Source organism: Coturnix japonica, chromosome 5 (genome assembly GCF_054131305.1).
Source record: "Coturnix japonica strain WE chromosome 5, WE-NBRP24, whole genome shotgun sequence".
NCBI classification, from domain to species: domain Eukaryota; kingdom Metazoa; phylum Chordata; class Aves; order Galliformes; family Phasianidae; genus Coturnix; species Coturnix japonica.
In genome coordinates this window covers 27,602,015-27,623,244 of record NC_140667.1, presented here as the reverse complement: position 1 = coordinate 27,623,244, position 21,230 = coordinate 27,602,015, and the positions used below count along the sequence as shown (strand labels likewise).

The following is a 21,230-nucleotide window of genomic DNA, read 5'->3' as shown; positions in this document are numbered from 1 at the left end:
TAAGCTGCTAAAGCAGGGAGACAAGCTGGAAAGCTTAGAAATAGTTCCTCTGTGTGACAATGTTAATCATTAAGCTATGTGCGGCTGAGCTCACCCTGCACACTGGCTGTTGGCATGGGGCTCAAGGGCAGCCTCAGCTGTGGGGATCCTACCACACTCCCAGTCCCATCTTCAGTGAGTTAAATCCTGTGCTTTGCCCTCATAGAGTGAGGCTCCTCATCTTTTGTTGCTCTTAATGTAAAATGACATCTGTAACCAGTGCTTCAGACCAGTGGCTCACTGCAGAAAAAGTGCATTCATCTGGGAACATGCTCCTGGCACTTGTGGTTCTTGTTTTTTGCTGTGCCAACAAGTTCTTGAAGCAGATCGATAACAGCACAGTGAATCCAGCATGCTTACTCCTGTCTGGTGGCACAAGGTATAATGGGCAGACCCCTGTGACTGGGCATGTAGGTTTTAGCCACAAGTTAGTCACAGCCAAATGCAAACTACAGTGTTTGTTTTAGTGGGAGCAGAATTTTGCAGGGATGAGTTCAGCTGGTTGTTGTTACTTCCCTTGGAGCAGGAGTCCAAATACAGTACATCTGCTACTGCCCCCCAGCTTTTGTCAGGAGCGGTTTGTAACTAATGTATACTGGGCAGCGTGGGCGAAGTCTGCTGGGTGATCAGAAGTCAGAGATGGGTGAACAGATGCTTTCCTCCTGTGGTGCCGGTGGGTAACGTGGAGCAGTTCAGGCCCTGAGCCAGGCTGTGAGCTGGATGACCTGCTCAGTGTGGCAGCAGCGAGGTGCCACCTCACAGGGGCTGCTTATAGCTGCCAGCAGCTCTCTGTGCAGTGTTTAGGAGAAACCAACGCTCAGCTCTCAGCACATGTAGCTTATATGCTGTGTACTTCAACCAAGAGTCTTCAGTTGCTGGGGGAGAGAAGAGAGAATGGCAGCAGTCTGGTCTCTGGAATCTTTTCACAGGGTTTGATCATGTAACGTGCTTTTGCAGCACTCTGGAGTGTTTGTACAGTGCCAGGTTGAATACTCTGAAACCTATAGATGCTGGGATTGTAGAGCAGGGTTCAAGATCGTTGTGCTGGAGCTGGCAGTTTTTGCTGTAGGAGCCACATTCTCTCATTAGAAGATGTGAGATTTAGGAGGAGAGGACTGCTGCCTGCTCCTCCACAGCTAACCTAACAGGCTGCCCTTAGTCAGGTGAGGGAAACATGTTCAGTGGAGCCCTTCCTGTTGTGTTAAATGACCAAGAGAACTGACTGTACGTCGTGGCCTAATGGTAACATTGCAGAGAGTAGTGGGTAGAAAAATGATTTTTCTTGTATATTTTCTTTGTTGCCTGGGAAAGAGGCTCTTGCCATCTGATTCAGCTGCTAGGCAGCCAGATTTCTTTCTGCAGGTCAGTAAACAGCAAGTGCTGCTCTCTGCACTAGGAACTGGGATGCTGGCTGCTACGCTTATGTCTTAGTGTATAATGTCACATTAGTTGTGAGCTAGATGTTGCATGAACCCAAGGATCTGTCTAATGGGGGGATGTACAGGCCGAAAGCTGCAGATTTGTAGCATCGTCTGTTTTACCCTTTATTAGCTAATTTATTTTTAGCAGGGAAACAGTCCAGATACAATAAGAGCATGATGCTTCAGTTATTATTTCTGGTAAATATTTTTCTGTATTGACACATCTGTCTGGTGCACTTCACTTAACACATTTCTGGAAAGCCCTTGAGCATCTTTTACAGAAAGGTTAATGTCTTGATTTACACTGATTGCTCAGGCTCTGACTTGCGCTGTGGACATCCTTCACAGCGGACACTTGATTGATGTTCCTTCCCTGGTGCTTCGGGGAACGTTTTGAATAGCCAGGATCCTTTGTGAGAAGGGGTGCAGTGAGTTAAGGAAAATAGGTGAATGTACCTGACCAACATACAGTGACAGGATGCTTCCACCTGTGGGGATGGGGCTTCTCTTCCTGGTTGCTTAGGTCTCTGCTGGCAAGTGTGACAGCTTGCGTGCTGCAAGGTGAAGCCCTCCTAACGAGTAACTTGAATGAGGTGAACAGCGAAGAGCTGTACAGGGATGCTTCATTGGCTTCTGCCTAGCAGAAGGACATATCATTGTGATTTGTGCTCACCTAGCCATGCAGCTGAGTTCTATCCTCGAGTTCTTGGCTAAGATAAAGTCCCTGGGGTGAGATGTGTGCTGTTTGCATGGGGTTCTTAATTAGAAGAATTCATCATAAACATGCATGTCTTTCTCTTGTTAATATAGTAGGGGCTAGATTAATTACATCAGCAGAAATGTCTGTTGTTGTTTACTGTTCATGTGAAATGTCTGCAGACAGGGATCGAGTTCCATGTGATATTGCTGTGCTGTCACAGTTGTGTTCTTAATTACTTAATGAATTGCTGACTTTGCGCTGAGATAGCCCCGCAGGGCTTGCTCTTTGCTGATCATGAGATGCTTGAAACTTATGTATTCCAAAGCTTCTAGATCTGCAGTGATGAAAGGAGAAAATAAAGCCGTGTTTAAATTCTTAATAGCAGCCCCCTCCTAAAACATCTGTGTTCTCATCTTCCATACTGCTGCTGGTGGAGAAAAGGATAGGGTGAAGAGATTTACTATGGCAATTTCCCAATTAACAGCATAGTTTGTGGCACAAGTGGATTTGCACCCTGCTTCTGTCCCCCCTATTCCTTCTGGTTCAGCTGGCCAGGTGGTGCCATTCCAGCTGTCTGGAGAAGAGAAGGCTCAGAAAGTTGTGTGCAGAGCTAAGGAGTCAGAGATTAAAATTGCTTATCGGATTCTTCTGTGTGAAACCCAGCTTCCATTGCCAAGGATTACTCACTTACACTCAGGTTTTGAAGGGTACGTGTCTTTCACAGAGCATAATGCAGGAGCAGCTCGCTGGCTTCAAAGCTCATAAGCGTGATTTGGAACGCTTGCCAGTGGGGCTCAGCAGGGCTCCTCTCCTTGATAGCCAGAACAATTAAATCACTGGAAGGGAGGGTTGGACTTCTGCTTATTTATTTATTTACTGCCAGTAACAACATCCATCTTCTCAGTGGAAGATTGATGTTAGCTGCTTTGACAGCTTTCTTCCTCCCCCGCTACCTGCCACGGTGTAAACAGGTCGCTGATGAGAGCTGCATCCTTGCCCTGCCTTCCAGCAAGGGGGAGCACACAAGCTCTCTCAGAGACAACTCTTAGGTCCTCTTTTAACTTCGCTCTCACCACAGGAGGTTTGGGGTGCCCCTGTAGTGTGCTCCATGCACTCTAGGCTCTTCCTGAAAGTAAGGGCTGTCATCTTAAGCTTTTTCATTTCTCTGTGTTATCTGTGGTATCAGAGAGGATATGAGTGTCTGTGTGCTCAGGTCAGATGTGCTTTACCACAGGCATTCTCTGCACACTTCTTGTCCTTCTCTTTTGGGATTCAAGTGTTAGGAAAGGATTTCTCTTCCTCTCCCTGTGCTCTGTGTTCTCCTGTTGTGAGTTAGGGTGGAATTGCCTCCCTCTGCCAAAGGAGTCCTGATGGAAGGCTGTCCCTGGAACGTTTCTCTGAGTATGAGATTTCTCAAGTTCAGTGGATGCTAAGTTGGAATTTAAAGCAATGTGAATGAGGGAGGGTAGAGCAAGTGTTTCTGCCTCTCCTTGTTCTCAAGTGTGTGGAGTAAAGAAATCAGAAGAGAAAAGACTATGGAGTTTTTAAGATATGGTGGGCTGTGGTGCCTTCTCTGTCCAGAAAAGCCCCCGGGAACAGTTTCTGAGCAGCTTTCTGCGCATCCAGCTTGTAATTTGGGAGCCCAAACATGTCAGTCTTTCCGACCTGCCACGTGTCTGAGGACGTGAGCTGCAGCCCAGCAGTTTGGAATGGACAACAACTTCTGACAATCTCTGTGTTGTTGGATTCCTCTCTGCGAAATCGCATGTACAGCACGGATGACTAATTGATGGAATTCTTGTCTAGAAAAACTTCTTTTGTAAGATATGAGCAATGTAAAATTGGCTTTAAAAACCTTAAAAATGAGTTTAAAGTGACTGTTGCTTGGCAGAAAGCACTGTTATCTACTTTCAATTATAGGACAACGTTTTCATTTTTAAAAAGACTTTTGTATCCTTTTAGTGAATGGAAGCTGTTAATTAACATGGGTGCTTGGGGTTTGAGATGTGCACATCTTAGATGGGGGCTCATAAAAACACCTTCTTCCAGATCTGCCTGCAGCTGTGTCCTGCTCTACAGCTCCCTTTGAGCTGGGGTGGAAAAGAGGTGCTAATCAGTACTCCAGAGCTCTGCAAGACATCGATGTGGTACTTTGGAAACATCACTGATCACATCCTCTGTAAGATCTTGCTTGGGCCGTTCATCTGGAAGAAGGGACGTGCAGCTCTTACAGCTTGCTGAAAGAAGCCAGAATGTTTTATTTAAAAGCCTGGGCACGCTTCTTACTGCTGCTCTTGCTCTGTGAATGTGCTGTTGTTAACCTGCAGAGCAAAAGTTAACATAGGCTGTGCTGTTTCTCCAGATTTTTGTAGTTGCCAGCAGAGATGGTTCCTGATATGTCAGGAAACATGGGTGAAGTTATCCTTATCAGCTGGCTTTTGGGATATGCCCTTCATCTGTCCACCAGTGATGCTTGCATTTCCTTGTCCCTGGGTACCTCTCCCAGGGTATTGATTAGTCTTCAACTAGTTGAGTCCCGGTGGGTTGAGAAGAGCACTTGGTGAGCTGAGTGTGGTGCAGTGTGTTGTGTTACAGAGGCGCCAGTACTGATGCTAGTTTGTGTCATTGCTGCCACTGATAGCAGGACGGACAGTTGTGCATGGTCTTTGGAGACTGAATGGAAAAGGAGTAGTAGGTGGTGGGTTTATTTTGAACCTGTGACTTGTCTGAAAGTCAGTTGCTTTGTTAACCTATGAAAGCTCTGAACTTTTTTGGCCCATCTCTGTATGGACATCTTACTGGCCAAGTTCACTTCTTGCCAGAAATCATATGCCTATAGCAGAAGAACAAGATTGCTGGCTAGTGATATAAAGTCCAGGCCTCTTTGTAAAAGCAGCAGCGAAGTGGGATGTACAATTAAAGGATATTTCTCTAAAAGCAAAAAGATTTAAAAAATAAGAATATTAACCACCTTTGGAGTGACTGTAGGTGAGAGGTTAAAATGCCTGTGCATATGCTACAGGCTGTGGGCTGGCTGCCATTTTTTATCTGTTACTCTTCTCATTTTTGTGTCCTCTCATGCAGAAACTACGTGCATGGTTTCTGAACAATATGCTTGGGAGATCTGTATGTGTGTACATTGGCAGGCTTGAGGTCCGTGTTGCAGCCCAGCTATGAGTGCATACTATAATGAATTTTTAACTGTGACAACTTCTGGAGACTTTTCTCAGTGCAGAGGGTTTCCGTCATCTCTAAAAATAAGTATTTTCTTGGTTTATTTCAGGTAGTGATCCAGAGAGACCTCATGTTTCTTTTACTGCTCTATGGAGTGGTACAGAAGAAGGGACAAGCTATTTGACCTCCTGAGCTAAACCACAGGATGTCAGAGAGATGCCTCACAGTATCTACCAAGGAAATGGAAATAACTGTCTGAACTAAGAGACTAATCTAGATCAGTCTGTCTGACATGGGAGTCTTGTTGGCATCATTCTCTCCTCATGGAGCAGAGGATCACCTTGGATGCTTTTACTATACAAGCCCCAGAGTCCTTCAGAAAGGGCGGTTGGTGGCTCCTGGGACTGAGTTGTCTTCCTTAATCTTAGATTTCTCCTTTTCTGGGAGTGTCCCAAAGATGGAGCCAGGCCAGGTTACAGTTCCTTACTGTGTGAGGATTGCCCAAAAGGGAGTGGCAACTTTGATGAAGTCAGCAGGGTAGCATTGACTTGCAGTAGGTAAAGCCCTCTTCAGTGGGAGGTGATGACTGAGCTGGTAACACAACCAAGTGTTTGATTCTGAATTTGTGCAGTTGCTCAGAAGAAACCTTTGCTATCAGCTACCTCTTGCAAGGCTGCTTTGGTGGTACAAATGGCTCTGGCTTTTTTTCCCATCCCTTTCCAGAAGTCAAAAGGCAGACCAAATGTTCAGGATTCAGCTCTGCATCCCTCTGTGTCACCTTATGCATATAGAGTGTGCTTAAGCTTTGGAACAGCTTGATACAAGCCTATAGGCAAATCTGAAATTGGATCATTATTGGTAAATCCCTGAACTACTTGGCATGCTGCAGCATGATTGAATGGCTGTCTTGATGCTATCTCCATAGGTCTGGGGAATTAGAGATGGAAGAGCTTACTCATGATTGAACTGGAGGGATGAGGAGTTGGAACTGCAGGGATTTATTCCTATTTGGCTGCAAGCTGAGTTTCATGGCATTTAGCGGTTGTGTAGGCCCTGCTCCCCAGAGCCATGGAGTGTGCAGGCTGGTACCCTCACAACCACTGGCCCTCAGCTACCCCATGGAGTGGCTAAATGTTCCCTCCAACAACCTAGAACTGAACAGAGGCTCCACTAGCACAGACAAACAGTGAAGTACTTTCAACTCCGCTGCAGATTAAAACTGCAGTAAGTGAACACGTGCTGATAACAGTTAAGTCAAATTGTAGTACCTGAACCCATGAGATTGTTAGAGGTTCTCTAGTTAATGAGCCTCTTTGAGGTGTCAAGAGAAAAGAAAACCTCCCATGTCTCAGACTTTGCACAGTAGGATTTGAACTGTGTAACTCTGGTTAATGCAGTGAGAGAAATTGCTGTTGCATTACCCTTGTTGCCGTGCATAGTCCGTGTCAATTGCTTCTTTGCAAGGCAGCCACTTTTGCAGCACTCCATTGCACACTACAGTTACATTTTCGGTGAGCAAGATCGCTTTCTGCAAAAGGAAAAGTGATTTCTTTGTTAATCTGTGATTAAAGATAATAGGGTTTTGAAAGATACCTTCCTGCTCTTGTTTAATGAAGTTATTCTATTGTTCTGCATGACTGGTTGTTCTATATCAACTCCTGACCTCTAGCATCACAGTGCTGTGCTAAAGTACTGACTCTTTGTTTGCAAGAAGAGCTCCAGGCATTTACCCACAGCAATTCATCATGCAGAGGTGGTGAGTTCTAGCAAATCACAGGGACAGCTGTTCAAAAATTGCTCCTTCTTATAATGAACACACATTACAAAGACCTGATCCTGTGAGGTGGTTCTCTGTTGTTTAGCTTAGCAGCACACTCTTCATTAGAGAGAAGCAGTTAAGCTCTTCTGCTCCACTGAACTCAGGGCATTGTTTGCTAGAGGGGCAGCTTTCTGGAATTGCCTGAATGGACCAAGAATTTGGTGTTTTTTCATCCCTTCTGGAAAGTTCCTCCCTTGGGTTTCCCTAAGTCTGAACATGACTTCAGCTGAGCTGTGCCCTGCTCCCGGTCAGCAGGTTGTGCTGTATTAATTTCCTTCTCACTATTGGGAACTGCCCCGTTTGCTGTGGATGAGAGCATAGCTTAAAAAAGAAGTAGCAACAAACAATGAACAAAGGCAACAAAACAAACTAAAAATTCCCATGGTATTGCTATGGTAACAAATATCTGAAAAGCAGGCCTGTATCAGCTATGAGCTCAGGCTTTATAGCCTCTGCCCCAGTGGTTGCATACTCAACCAGAGGCAGAAAATGATGCTGTAAAGAAAAACAGCAGGAGGCTTATGATACCTTGGGATCTTTCCAGATAGGAGATCTTCTGTTTCCCACACCTGAGGCAGGTTAGGAGCAGTTGGTGCATGTCTGTGGTTGCTTGATCCCTCTCTGCATAGGTGATAACAGGAAAAATGCATTTCATGGTGCTGGTACCGCTGAGCAGAAATGGGTATCCAAGCAGTGGTATAACTTCAAAATTCTGCCTAGAAAAACAGGACTCATTTCTCTCAGCCCTCTGTGGAGGATGCCCCTGGAAGGGGCACAGCACAGTGTGCACATGGAGGGATGCTGCCTCTCATTGTGCAATGAGTTCTGTGCCTGCTGCTGCTCCAGCTCCCTTGGGGCACAAGTTGCAGGCTGGTTCCTCCTTAGTTTCATCTCTAGCATCAAATGAGTAGGAACTACGAAGTCCCCAGGGATGTGGTCTGGCTGCTTTTGGTGTGCTGCTTGTTTCCATTCTACCTTGCATGTGGCTGTGGACAAAAGGGATTGTGGTAACTGAACTCCAGGTAGCTGTGTCTCATGCAGCTGCAGCCATTGGAGTGGCAGCTACCCTTTGTGCTGATCAAGAAAAATCACGCTTAAAAAAATAAATAAATATCAAAAATCTCATTGTAAACCACCAAGCCTGCTTTATTTGGTAGGTGTTACTCTGCTAAGGCACTTTGCTCTCTGTTGGAGTTGGGTACGTTGTTGTTCAGACTCCTTCAGCAGTGTTAGCCTTAGCTAACACATCCTATCCTGAGCTAGGATATGTGGGTGAGTGGATGGGCTGGGTGCTGTCGCTCCATCATCCTGTTATGTTCCAAGATATTATTCAAAATGTCTTTTACACTCAACCAAACGTGGTAAGAAATGCCTATTACAGGCTGTAATGCAGGCTTGCAATCTAATCCTTTTCTTGCTTTTCTTCCTAAAGGATAAACCTCTCTCATCTTGTTCCTTCTCTAAGTGTTCTTTTGAGTATTTTGGTGGTTGATTTTCTGGTGTTTTTTTGTTTTAATGTGAAGACTTTAGTGCTGTGTATCCCTATGCTTGTAACCACAGCTCTACTGTTTGCTTTATGAGTTATCTGTTTGAACATGCTTTGAACAAACCTGTCAGTGAGTTTCCTTTGTTCATGTTTGTTCATCTCCACAATCCCTTTTGGAGCCAGAATAGCTAAAAATCAACAGGAGTGAGTTGGACCTGTGAAAAATGTCTCTGTCTTTTTCTATTTGGGAGAAAATGACTTGTGTTAGAAGGCTCTGTGTATCTAACAAACTATTTTGCATTTATCTTTTAGTTTACCTCCATGGTCTCTAGCTAAACATTTATACATATCATCTCTGTAATGAAGGCTATTTAACAACGCATGATTTAGGATTTTTTCTAAACACAATCCCTTTTCAGGGCGAACATAACAGAAAACTGATGTCTTGATTAGTAGGACATGCGTTTCTCTCTGTTAATATGTTGTACTGTGGCTGAAATCCTGCCCTGCTGATGTGGCTGGGAATTTTGTCACTGGGATTTCACTGGTAATTTGTGACATCTTCTGCTGCGTTCTGAGTGTGAACAAAGCGTTTGTGCATTGTGCTGCCTTCTGAAAAACAGGTGAGGAGAAAGCAGAGCTCATCCTCATAAGCAACCCTGTGGTTTTCGTGGAATGGATGATAGGATTTTATGTGTATACTTCTTGTTTTCCTTTCATATTTAGGAAGGCTGCTGAAAACCTAGGTAAGATGCTATAATTGTCATGGTGCTGGTAGAGCTGTGCATCTCTGTGGTAAAATAAATTTGATTGGTGAAAAATGCACCTGCCTGTGCTTCTAGGCAGTGAGGGGTGGCTAGAGCATCATACTGTCCAAAGAAGTGAACAGAGCTCAATAACCGTAGCAGGGAGAGGCTCTCAGAAATGCTCTTGGCCGTGTGGAGGAAGCAGCACCTGACTGCAGGCCTCCTGAGAACCTTCTGCAAATGGCATTTGGGCAAAAACTCCCTAGCGGAGTAAGTGGAGAAAGATGTCAGACTGACTTTTTAGTAAATGAACTCAAAAATACCAGCTCTCAAAATCTGCCTGATCAGACCTATCATTTAGCCTAGCCAAAAATCAGCTGTGGGCCAAGATTTCTGTGTAGCTGTGTTTTTGCTGACCACAAACATTCAAAAGTAATAAGATTAGAGCTGTTAGTATTGGATGGGGATTGATGCAGTAATGGGTTTTAAAGATCCTTGCTGGTCACATGGCAGCCACTGAGGTTTTTTGGATGTAATTTGCACCTGCTGAATGAGGCAAGTGGCTGTGTGAGAGAATGTGGGACTTGGTGTATGGGGGAGCTGTGGGTTTCCTTGAATGATGGTTTGGCCATAACTTGTCCAGAGTATTCTGAGACTCAAATGTGCATACTTTTGTGATGCCTGCTTCTGTGGCTCAGTTCTTCCTTATATGCCTTTCTTGGTTGACAATGATTAAAAAGCAGGCTGCTGAGGAGGCTGCTATTCATAATGTGATGGAAGTCTAGAGTGACAAAGGCCTGAATGGTGTAATGCAGGTGTTTTGTTTTCCCCCATATTTGACAGGTGTATTTGAGCCCATTGCATGATTTTTTTTCATTGGTATGCACCATCCTTGATTAAATTTGCTGTTGGGGAGGTGAATTAGTCTTTGCAAATGGAGACCCAAGTAGTAACGGAGCACAGCTGTGAGGGTTTTGTCACCACAAATTGATTGCTGAGCCCTGGAATTGAGGTAATGCAGTAAGTGAAAAATTAATCAATCAATTAAATTGGATTTCTTCTGGCTTCTAAACAAAATGTCAATGACCTGATACTCTCAAATCTTCACTGACAGAGAATGAGGTTTTCCATTATTAGAAGACTATTGCATGCTGCAGAGCTGAATATATGGCAGGGAACGCATTTGAGTGAACTGCCTTGTGCAGGAAGACTAATTTTTGTAATAAATCATGGGTGTGTATACACCGTATCTGTTGTCACTTTAGCAAGAGCATTAGAATGGGTCCCTGAGGACAGGTCTTACATTGAAACCTGCAGTATATGAGTCTTTGCCTTGTGAGCTGAAGGTCATTTGTAAACTTCCTTAACAAAGCAGGCCGGGATTCATCAGTGGTATGCAAAGTTATACTAGGTGACTCTGTAAAACACCAGTTGTGTTGTTGGTTTATGGACAGGTTGCGTTTTAATACTGGGCTTGGCTAGCTCCCAACCATCAGATCCTGCCAAGAGCCTTTCTTTGCGATGCTCAAAAGCTAATATGAGGAGCATTATGGTAAATTACTCAATTCCTCAAGGTCATGTCCTGCCTAGATGTTATTTCCTGGGAAGATGAGATCTGTGCAGTTCCTTATTGATTGGAGTGGGGCTGAGGGCCAGCCTACAGGAACAGGTTGGTACCCCAGCCAGCACCCAGGCAGGAGAGCTGCTCCGTGAGGCCAGTCTCCCCCTGTCTGAGCCCATGGGACTGCAGCTGTCTTAGAGTCTGTATATCACAAGGTCTCTCTCAGAGCTGGCTTAAAGTGTGGTGAGGAGAGAGTTGATTCTGAACTGGATAATATTCAGAACTGTGAATGACCAAGATCCACCGACAGAAATGCAGTAGAAATTTCTGCCTCCTGCTGTGGGGCTGGGTATCAAAGTGTACCCTTGTCTTCCTGTCTTATTTGTACATGATACAGCACTTCTGCAGAGCATGAACATTGGCCAGTTGCAAAGCGGTTCTATTTTATTCTTAATCTTCCAATTCCAGTTGTAAAGCTGTGACTCTGGAGGATGAATGATTAAAGAAGTACTTACTTCAACTTTCTTTCTCTAGCCTTAGCAAAAAGCTCTTACAGCATGATCTTGAAGGTAAAGAAGATGAGCCCCAAGCTTAATATAATTAAATCTTTTAATGCTTTGGGTGAGCAGCGCTCACTGACTTCTGCTCATCTCTTAAGTAATTAGTTCATTGCTGTCTGCATTAACAAGTAGCACACAGCAACTGCAGGAGTTGAGACTAGGATGTTTCAGGAAAGCAATATTATGTGCTTAATTATTGGAGCTTTCTGATGTTTATTTAGTTAGTTTTAATAGTTAAATCCTTGGTTTTGCTACTGTTGGGGAAACTTCTTCACAGCTTTTCAGAAAAATAGTGTGTAAATATAGGTTATATTCTTAAACTTTGTCCATATTCTGTGCTGTATGTTCTTTGTGGAAGGCTGGGGGCTACTGTAGCTTCATTTCCCCTCTGTCTTGAGGTATGCAGCAATTAAAAAATACAGTATCCTGGCTTCATCTGGGGGAGGTTAGTTTTCATTAGCATTTCAACTGCCTCTTCTCAGCCTCCTGTTCTCCATGCCACTTGACTTCTGCCTTCTGTTGGCTTGGGGAATAACACAGTGCCACCCCTCATCACCAGCTTAGCAGGTCTGAAGTTGCTTTCTCCACTGCGAAAGTATCTGTGGCTGCATCTGTCACTTAAGACAGCTGTGATTCACTGAGAGGAAAAGGCTGAATGTAGGTCAGTTGAGTTCAAAGGGAATAGATTAGTGCAGCACCACAGGAGGCGTAGGTGGGGGAGTGGGCATAGGGAAACAATTTATTTGGCTGAAGCATTTAATGAAGATCTAGTCCACTCCCGTTTGAACTGACTTACTGGCCTTGTAGGTGCCAGTGGGTAACCAGGAGGGCATTACCTACATCTTGATTTAGAGTGAGGTGCTTCATATCTGTGTGACCATTACTTTTCTGTAGGAAACCTTCATTCCCAGAGGCACCATGTCCCCAGCTACCCACTGGGATCTCTGACAGTACTGTTGTTCTGGTAGGGGTGCCAATATCAACTGTCTAGTCCTTTATGTATTCAGAGCGTGCTGTCATGTCTGTCTTCTCCATGATGCCAGATGTTACTGGAGATATTTATGGATGGGAATAGGTGTCTTTGGGATGTAAGAGCTGTTTGCTGGGAAAAACAGCCTCACAAACCTCACTCTTCTCCCTCCTGCTGGTTCCTAGTCATTTTAAGGCTTTTCCCCCACTCAGTTTTTAGGGTATTCTTCATATTGTTGTTTTCTCAGAGAGAAATGAAGGAGACTGAAAAATTTCTATGAGTTAAAATGGTGGCATTTGTGTTACAATAAAATTAACCAAATAGGGAAAAATATGGCTCTACTCCAGGGAACGAGATGAAGATTAAGTGAATGCTAAGCCAGATGTATGCGTGTCTGGACATGTGGGTGTTTATATAAATGCAATGTATGCAAATATCATAAATATATTAAAACTAAACATCATTGCATAATTTTATAAGTTTTGCATAATGGACATCTGTGTGCATTAGACTTCAAACTCGGAGAAGAAATAGGCGCTGGCAACTGCTTCATGTCATCTGGGGTCTGGATTTCTATGGTTCTGAGCAGCTTTATTTCCTCAGAGCTGTTTGGAAGGGAGTGCCCTCAGGCATCTTTCTTTGAAATGCTTTTGGCTTCCACTGTTGTTTTACATAACACTAAAAACAAAAAACTCAGGGATGCCCCAAGACATTGAGTCCCCTCTCTGCAGTTATGGGCAAGCTATACTTGCTTCTGGTTAGCTGGGCCAGAAAGTTTTGCAGGATCCAGCCTATGCTAACTGCTTCAAGACCTGCTGCAGGATTACATAGCTGGGTCAAAGATGCATGTGCTTTACAGGGTCACTTCCTATTAAATGTAGGGAAAAATCTGTTTTAGCTGGCAGTAGAGCATAATTGTCAGTATCCTGCACTTGTCATGTGAGGGTAAAATAAGTTCCATCTTCTCAGGTTTCCATTTTACAGTGAGCATACATCAGGGCAAATGCAAACTGTGGACTGTATACAGAAGGAAAGACATGGTGTTGTGATTTATGCATAGACTGTTAGTATACATGGGGATGGAGTGAGTGTAGGTCATATTGAGGCCGCTCGCTACATGTGGAAACAATTTGTTTATGTGCGATGCAATGCTGAGCTTGTAACCAGCATGGCAGAATGTACCTTGTAGGTTTTTGGCTGCTGTCTGCAAAATGGATGTAGTCTGTATGCTTCAGTGCTGTTATTTGTGTGCAGTGTTACTACTGGAAGTCTTCCAGGTGTTATCCTATGCTGCTTTGCATACCTGCTGGGACCTAAGCAAAGTGATCAAGGTGTTCTTTCTGGAAGCACTGCACTCTGCTGCACATAAGGACACACAAGGTCAGGATGAAATATCATAAGGACATTCCTCAATGCAATTACTACCAAGATGTCTAGTAGGATCATTAGGTGGAGGTCAAGTAGCTGCCTCCAAAGCAAGGTTGTCAGTTCTTAGACATGAAAGCAAAGACTGTGGTAGGATAAAACCTGGCAAATCTGTTTGAAATGTAGTGGTCAGTCCTTGTCTATCAACCCACTGCTGTGACCTGCAGGTCAGCATCATCCCATTTCTAAATCCTTTACACCAGTAACTTTGAACGTCCCGCTGTTTGTGACAGACATCACGTGAGGTGATGATCACCGCTTCTAGACTGAAGGTAATGCCATGAAAAACACTATGCCAACTTGTGCCTCTCTTGCAGGGAGCTGTGAGAGTGGTATCCAAAAAGTGATGGGTGTGGGGAGAAGGTCACTGTGGAAACCAAACACACGAAAATATTTATTTCTCCTTTCTGGCCTCATATAGGATGTCCACCTTTTCAAGCCAGATGCTTGAGGACGCTTTCCATGTCAACAGCTCAATGTCTGGTGAAGCTGAGGGAAGGAGAGAAAAACAAAGTCAGAAATGATAGGATCCCATCACTTTCTGGCTGTGAAAGCAGGGAGAGAGAAAGAGCTTCTCAGGGCTAAAACAAGAGTAGAGCAGAGCATGGCCTCTGCATATACATAAGGAATAAATACCAGGAAGCAGTATAAAAGAATAGGGAGATATAGAAATAATATAGAAAAGAATAGGGAGAAATAGAAAGAATAGGCAAATTGCAGCATTAAAAAGGAAGTCCCAGTAGAATTTCTGTGCTTCTTCCTTGCACTGACCCTTGGGTTAGAGTACTAAGATGCTACAGCTCTGTTTGTCACAGTACTGCAGAACACACATGAGCTGGCAGATTCAGCTTATTGGCCACAGCTTCTTTAAAGAAGGCATTCAAAATAAGTTCTGCTGGGGACCTGCCACCAGTCCTCCAGTCTAGACTGGAAAAGGCAGTAAGCCTCAAGATAGTCCAGAGCTGATGCCAGTAGAAGATCTCTTGTGACCAAGTATTCTGGCATGGGAGCTGATCAATTGAAATTGCTTTACTCCTTCCATTGTGTCATCCAGTTTGTGCAGTATGCAAACAAAACATTCAAATCAATTTCTGTGCTCCTCTGTCAGCACTTGTATTTCTCTAAATAAATAAATAGATGACAGGGATGGTTCTATTTAATTGTGGTCACTTCTATTAACATTTCATAATAGAAGTTCTTTAAGAGCGTGGTTCCCAAACCACATTTAAAATGTTTTACACAGTTAAACAAGGCATGAATAAAATAGGCTGCTGGGCACAGCCTCTTTTAAGTATTCTCTGCAGTTTTTCAGAGAAGTGTATGGGTTATTCCATGAGGCACAACAGCTATGTGTGTGCTGGGATTCATAAATCCCCTCTGGGAATGCAGCACCCCCTCTGAAACAGCTGCCTCTGGCAATTGACATCTGAGACATCTTGTAGATTCAGTCCATCAGCAGTAGCCTGCTCCCTGGTGTGTACGATCCCCTGGGAATTTCTTGGGATCTACTGCAGCTGCCAGTCATACCCTTTCTGAATGCTGTGTCATTCAGAGTCCATGTGTCTGCTGCACTCCTCAGCAGCCTGGTAGCAGTGCCGTGTTGTCCTGTCTGCACTGAGGCTTAGTGTCAGGTCACAGGAGCTGAGTATGGATAGAGAAGAATGAGTCCATCCAGGAAAATCTCACATGTGGATACCAGTGACTCCAAAATGGTTTTCAAAGGTGACTTGCTCTGAGTGGAGGTGATGTGCTCAGACAACCAGCTGGTAACTTAGGGGGGAAGCTAGCATTGAACCAGTTCAGAGGGGAACACCTCTGCTGAAGAGGTTTGGGCCTGAAAGGGAGGTAGTAGCGGTGTGATGGATCACCTTAAAGCCCTGCTAGTTACAACCCCATGCTGCGGGCAGGGACACCTTCTGCTGGATCAGGTTGCCCAGGTCTCCATCCAGCCTGGTCTTGAATGCCTCCAGGGATGGGGCATCCCCAGCTTCTCTGTGCCTCACAAATTCTTCTGACTATCTAATCTAACTCCTACCCTCTTTTAGTTTAAAGGCGTTGCCCCTTATTCTGTCACTATGCTCCCTGATAAAGAGCATCTCTCTGTAGGTCTCCTTTAAAAGCTGGAAAGCTGCTATGATGTCTCCCTGGGGCCTTTTGTTCTCTAGACTAAATAATTCCTGTAAGATGTGTAAGATCTGCAAAGTACACAGCCTGTTGTTTAATACTGCCGTTAGGCCAACTTCACAGTAACTGTAAAATGATGAATTATAGTTACTTTGAGACTTCCTTACTCTGGATGAATAATGATTCCTCTTGGCCTGTGGAGTACGGTTATCCTGTTTGAATTTGGCAAAGCCTACTGTTGCCAAATAATAATAATAATAAAAAATAATAAAAAATAAAATCTTGGGACCCCGAGTTCCCAAACCGCTCTAGTTTTAGTGGCTATTTTCTCAGTGTTGGAATTGCTGTGCTTATATCTGGCGGCAGACAGCAACAATGTACATGGGTGAATGGTGCGTCTATTTTACAGTCTTGCTGTCTTAGAACTGATAGGTCTACAAGTGTTTCACTGTGCTAGTTGAGAATTTGGGCCCTCAAATTGTTAGAGATATGCATGGCATTAATTCCTTTCCCTTAATAATACCTTGCTTGTGGTATTCATTTCACTGCTTAAACAGTTGCTGGTCCCTTCAACCATTTCAAAACACAAAGAACAATGTGCTTTCAGCATCAGGAGAGCAGCTAGGTCCATTCTGTCACTGACAGCAAGAAGTGCATGTGCGAAAGAGAAACAGTGAAATAAGGTTAGAACGTTTACACTATTTCCTGAGATTTTGGTATGTGAGTTGTGTTGGAGGTCACAGAAGCGTTTGGGTCAAACCTTAGTGTGTGCCAACTACTTTGCTAATCCCTAGTCTAGACGCTCAGTTTTCCAGTGCCTGTTAATCTTCTGCATTAATGTAGTGATGTATTTACTTTGGTCTGTCACAGAGCATCAGTCGGAAGGAACTGGGCACTCCTGTAACTCCCAGTTGTAGTTTCAGCCTCAAGCATGGGGATCTGGGCTGTGTAGCCATAAGCAAGTCAGTCCTCTAATGATAAGCTTTATATGCACTTTGCTAGGCTCTTCTGTAATTGTCTGGACGCAAATCCAGGACAATGTTTGCTGTCCTCTCCTTATTAAGCTTTGCTTTTGCATTGTTCGTAATGAGTTGCTATTTCCTCTGTTTTGTCCTGCTGAGCTGTAGAGGTTTGCCTTTATTGACTTTCATGTATTGGTTTTAGAAAAACATAAGTTAATTTTCAGTTCCAATCTGGCTCCCCAGTGTGTCTGATGTTTTTACTGGATTTTCCTTGGGTTTGATAAACTATTCGGTATTCAGACCCAAGCCATTTATGAACAAACCCTTGATACCTGTGCACAGCACTGTCCCTACCCCCACTCTGGCAATGAACAGCTGGTAATTCAGCTCTGACAATGGCTTCCATCAAGGCTGCTACTTCTCTAGCTTGCTATTATCTTATAATACCACATCAAAATCCATACCAAAGTCACAATAAGTCATATCTACTGCTTATTCACACTCATAAGACATATTACTCCATCACAGGAGAAAATAAGATTGGTCTGACATGATGAGGTCCTGCCAAATCTCATTCTGCTGCTATTTGTCACCCTATTATCTTCTTGGTGCCTGCAGATGAGCTATTTGATTACTTGTTGCAGTGCCTTTCTGGGCACTGAAGTTAGGCTGTCCAAGCTATCATCCCCTAAATGTTCCTTCTTTCCTGTTTAAGGACAGTATGAAGAGATACTAGCCAAGATAAAGATGGGAGGTGTTCTTAACCGACACCTGATTCCCAGCACTCCAGCGCTTATACATCAAATTTAGGAAGAAGTAATGTTAGAACTATGCTACCTAGATGAATTACCTATAATAGTTCAAGCATCAGTTTGTCATTGTCCTGAGGGCAACAATGGACCTGCTTGTGCCATCCGATGGCCCACAGCACAGTATGGCTGTGGCCTATGCCCAAGGGAGGTGCCTGGAGGCTGTCCTGTTACCTCGGGGAGCCCTCCCAGAGCTGTGACAAAATGGCTTCTGAAGGCTTGCAGCTGCTGCTAACATTTTGTGCAACATTCATGGTAATATAAACCAAACTCAGCTGTTGCGTTTCCAGGGCCTGGGGAGACAGAGATAAGTAGTAAAGAACCAGTGAGTGACTGCAAAAGTATTTAAAGGAGCATGGTTAACTTGGCTTTTGCTTCACATCAGTGCTGTTTTCTAGGTTGGGAAATAGAAATGAAAGCTTTGTTTGATGTAAATTTTAGTATAAATTAAAAGATGAGAGCATTTCAACCTTTAAAGGAACCAAAGTAATTATCTTCCTGCTTGTGCTGAAAATACAACCTGAAGGGAGAATCCAAGATGCAGGAGCCAGCATCCCCAGTGAGGTGCCTGCAGCAGTGGAAGAGAGGGCTGACTGCTAAAGCATGCCTAAACCTAAACCACAGTAAATCCATATGCAGCAGCATGATTGTGCAGTGATTGAGTATGTTGCTTGGTACTGAAAGTAGAGCAGCTTTATTTCCCGTGCCAAGAATTTTTCTTCATTCTTTTCTGATAAGAAAGGGAAATCTGAGCATCAAGTTGATCTCAGCTATAGTAGGCATAATTTTATGGGACCTTGCTTTATTCATCTTCTCTCCAAACTGAATAGTCTTAACCCTCTCTTCATCCCCTAATAATTCCTTACCAGAGTCTGGCTTGGCTAAAATCTGTACTCCTCTCCTTACTCTGCTCAGTATGTCCTGTCTTCCACCTCTACTGACTGATCGCTGGGGTTTTGCTCAGCTGTCTGTGGAGTTGCTCAGATCTGTAACACGGATGGTCATGGTCAGTTTGCAGTTCATTAACATGCATGAGCAGTTGAATTTGTTTCTTCTAATGTGCATTACCTTGTATTTACCTACACTAAATTCCACTTGCTATCATCTTATTCAAATGTTCGTGTCTCTTAGGATTGTCTGAACTGCAGAACAGCCCTCAGAGATGGATGCAGGGATGTTTTTGCCTCAAAATTTTCTGCTGCTTCAGGAATTTGCCATGTGTTGAGTTTTTTGAGTTGTTTCCCACCCTATTAAGATGGATTAAGTGATCTGCTGTGTGATATTGATGACCAGTCTGTGGTCTCTTGCCCTCTAAAACTTTTGAAAGTAGCCATATAGCTACAGAGGTATAAACACGATCAAATCTAATATTAGAGGATATCCAAACTGTTTTAAACAGGGGGATCTGGAGATCTGGAGATTTTCTGCCATTTTCAATGAGTTGCAGATATGCCACAGTCTGCCTCTTCCAGCAGTTTTAGGGAACTCCAGCACACCTTAATACGGGGGTGGAAGCATTTTATGGCTTCTTCATGATTTCATCTTTCAAACTGCTACCATAGACAGTTTGTTAAACAACTTTTGCTATGTAAATTATCCTAGTTTCCCTACCAGTCATGGTAGTGAATGGTCCTCAAGTGCTGGTATTGCACAGTCTATGACCCAAGAAGGGAAAGTTAAGAAGCCTTCAAAGAGTGGAGAAGGGATAGCCCAGTTTTTTTACCTTGTGTGTGGGACTGAGGATGGTCATATGCAGTTTTCAGTTTTATTCTGGACTTCTGTGAAACTGGATGGTGAAGCATGGAGTGAACCTGCTGAATCAGCTGTGACAGTGCTTGTGTGCGATAGTGAATGACAAAAAGCTGAAAGTGTTTTTCCTCATAATACTGTTTTAGCCACATTGGCTGGAGCTGCTCTCAAACCTGTGCTGTCTGGAAGAGCTTCCAAATGCCTTTAGTCTCACATGTCCTGTGTAACAAGTGCTACAGAGAACTTGTCTCTGCCTGGGCTATCAGGAAAGCAGCTTTCAACCCAAGCTACTTAAGTCTGCAAGGATAGCAAGGCCTGCAATTTTCCTTGTAGAAGGCAATTGTAATATTACATCTGTAAGGTTTCCTGCTTTCTTTTCCAAGCCTGTCCTGTCTTCCTCCATGCCTGACCCACTTCCAGATGTGTCACAAATGACCTCCCTTCTCTTATGTATACATCTGAATGTGTTACAGGTGTTGAAACATCAGTCAGCTGCTCTCCCTGATGCTTATCTCTTCTCTAGGTGACAAGGGCTCCCCAGAGAGAGAAGAACAGCAGAAGGGCTTTTGATGAGAAGGCTTATCTGTCCTCAAAGCTGCTGAAGGCTGGAGAAGACCCCTACCGCCAGCATGCTTTTAATCAGCTAGAGAGTGACAAACTCAGCAGCGACCGGCCCATACGGGACACCAGGCACTACAGGTACTATGCAGTCCTTGCCCCAAGCCGTGGCTGCTGCTTGCTGCTTCCTTTATTCTGCCCTGTTGACAGAGGATGGTTTTGGTTTTTCTTCTCCAAGGTCTGTCTGTTACTTTGTTTCATTGTTAATCTGGAAGGGTCTCAAATGCACAGAGATCCTTGGATAATTCAGTTCTACTTTGTTGCTTTTCTAACATATCTTCTCCCAGGTCTAAATGCCATACTATTACTTCACTGTTGGGGTTTCTTCACAGCCCCTCTCTTGCAGCTCAAATTACTCGACTGCAAGCTGTTTTTGCATAAAATCCCTCACACTCAGGGTTTCTCACTGAGCTTCTGTCCTATCTGCAAGGTACTCAGCTGTTGCAGCATTGCTTTACTTTGGTGTTTCTCACCTGCTGTGAACTGGCTGTCTAAATCTCATTTAGTGTGTTATGGTTTGGATGAACACTGCTGAGGTGGGGATGAAAATAATGAGTTTTTCATGTTCAGACAGTGAATATTTCATGGCTTGCAAAGTGCTCCTTGTTCTGTCCTTGTTTCACTGGGGGTGAATTTATTCTGCTGACTAAGCTCATCTGTAAGTTACTACCAGAGCCCGGGTAATTATTTTGTTCTTTCTGTAGCACAGAAGGATAACATTGTACATTGAAGATGATAGGTTTGATAGTAATAGAATGGTGCAAAGCTGCCTCCTTCAAAGAAGAAAAAATAGAAGCAAAGTAACCATGTCAGAAGCAGTGGTGTCTGTTTGAAACCTAGATGTAGTGCTGCAGAGCAACATCTCTTAACTGCTGGGAAGGGGAAACCAGACATCTAACTTAATTGAAACTGTAAAAGGGGTATCAGGAGACGTGGAACCTTGTGAGCCTGCCAGCACTGACAGCCATCAGGGTGCTTTATGAATGGAAGCGGTTGGGACCTTGGTTGTGAGATGAAAGTCTTGTGCTTCTGTTCCCCAGTGTAGCGCTCAGGATTGGCTTGCTAGT

The 21,230-nt window shown here is 43.9% G+C and overlaps 1 protein-coding gene across 2 annotated transcripts in view; it reads left to right on the top strand.

Annotated features, from left to right (window-relative positions):
* GALNT16 (polypeptide N-acetylgalactosaminyltransferase 16) overlaps positions 1-21,230 on the top strand; it is a 53,541-nt gene that overhangs the window by 4,861 nt on the left and 27,450 nt on the right. For both annotated transcript variants that reach the window (XM_015864710.3, XM_085549000.1), the window contains exon 2: positions 20,069-20,244. In XM_015864710.3, coding sequence (XP_015720196.2) covers positions 20,069-20,244 — 176 coding nt within the window. The remainder of the gene's footprint in view (positions 1-20,068; positions 20,245-21,230) is intronic.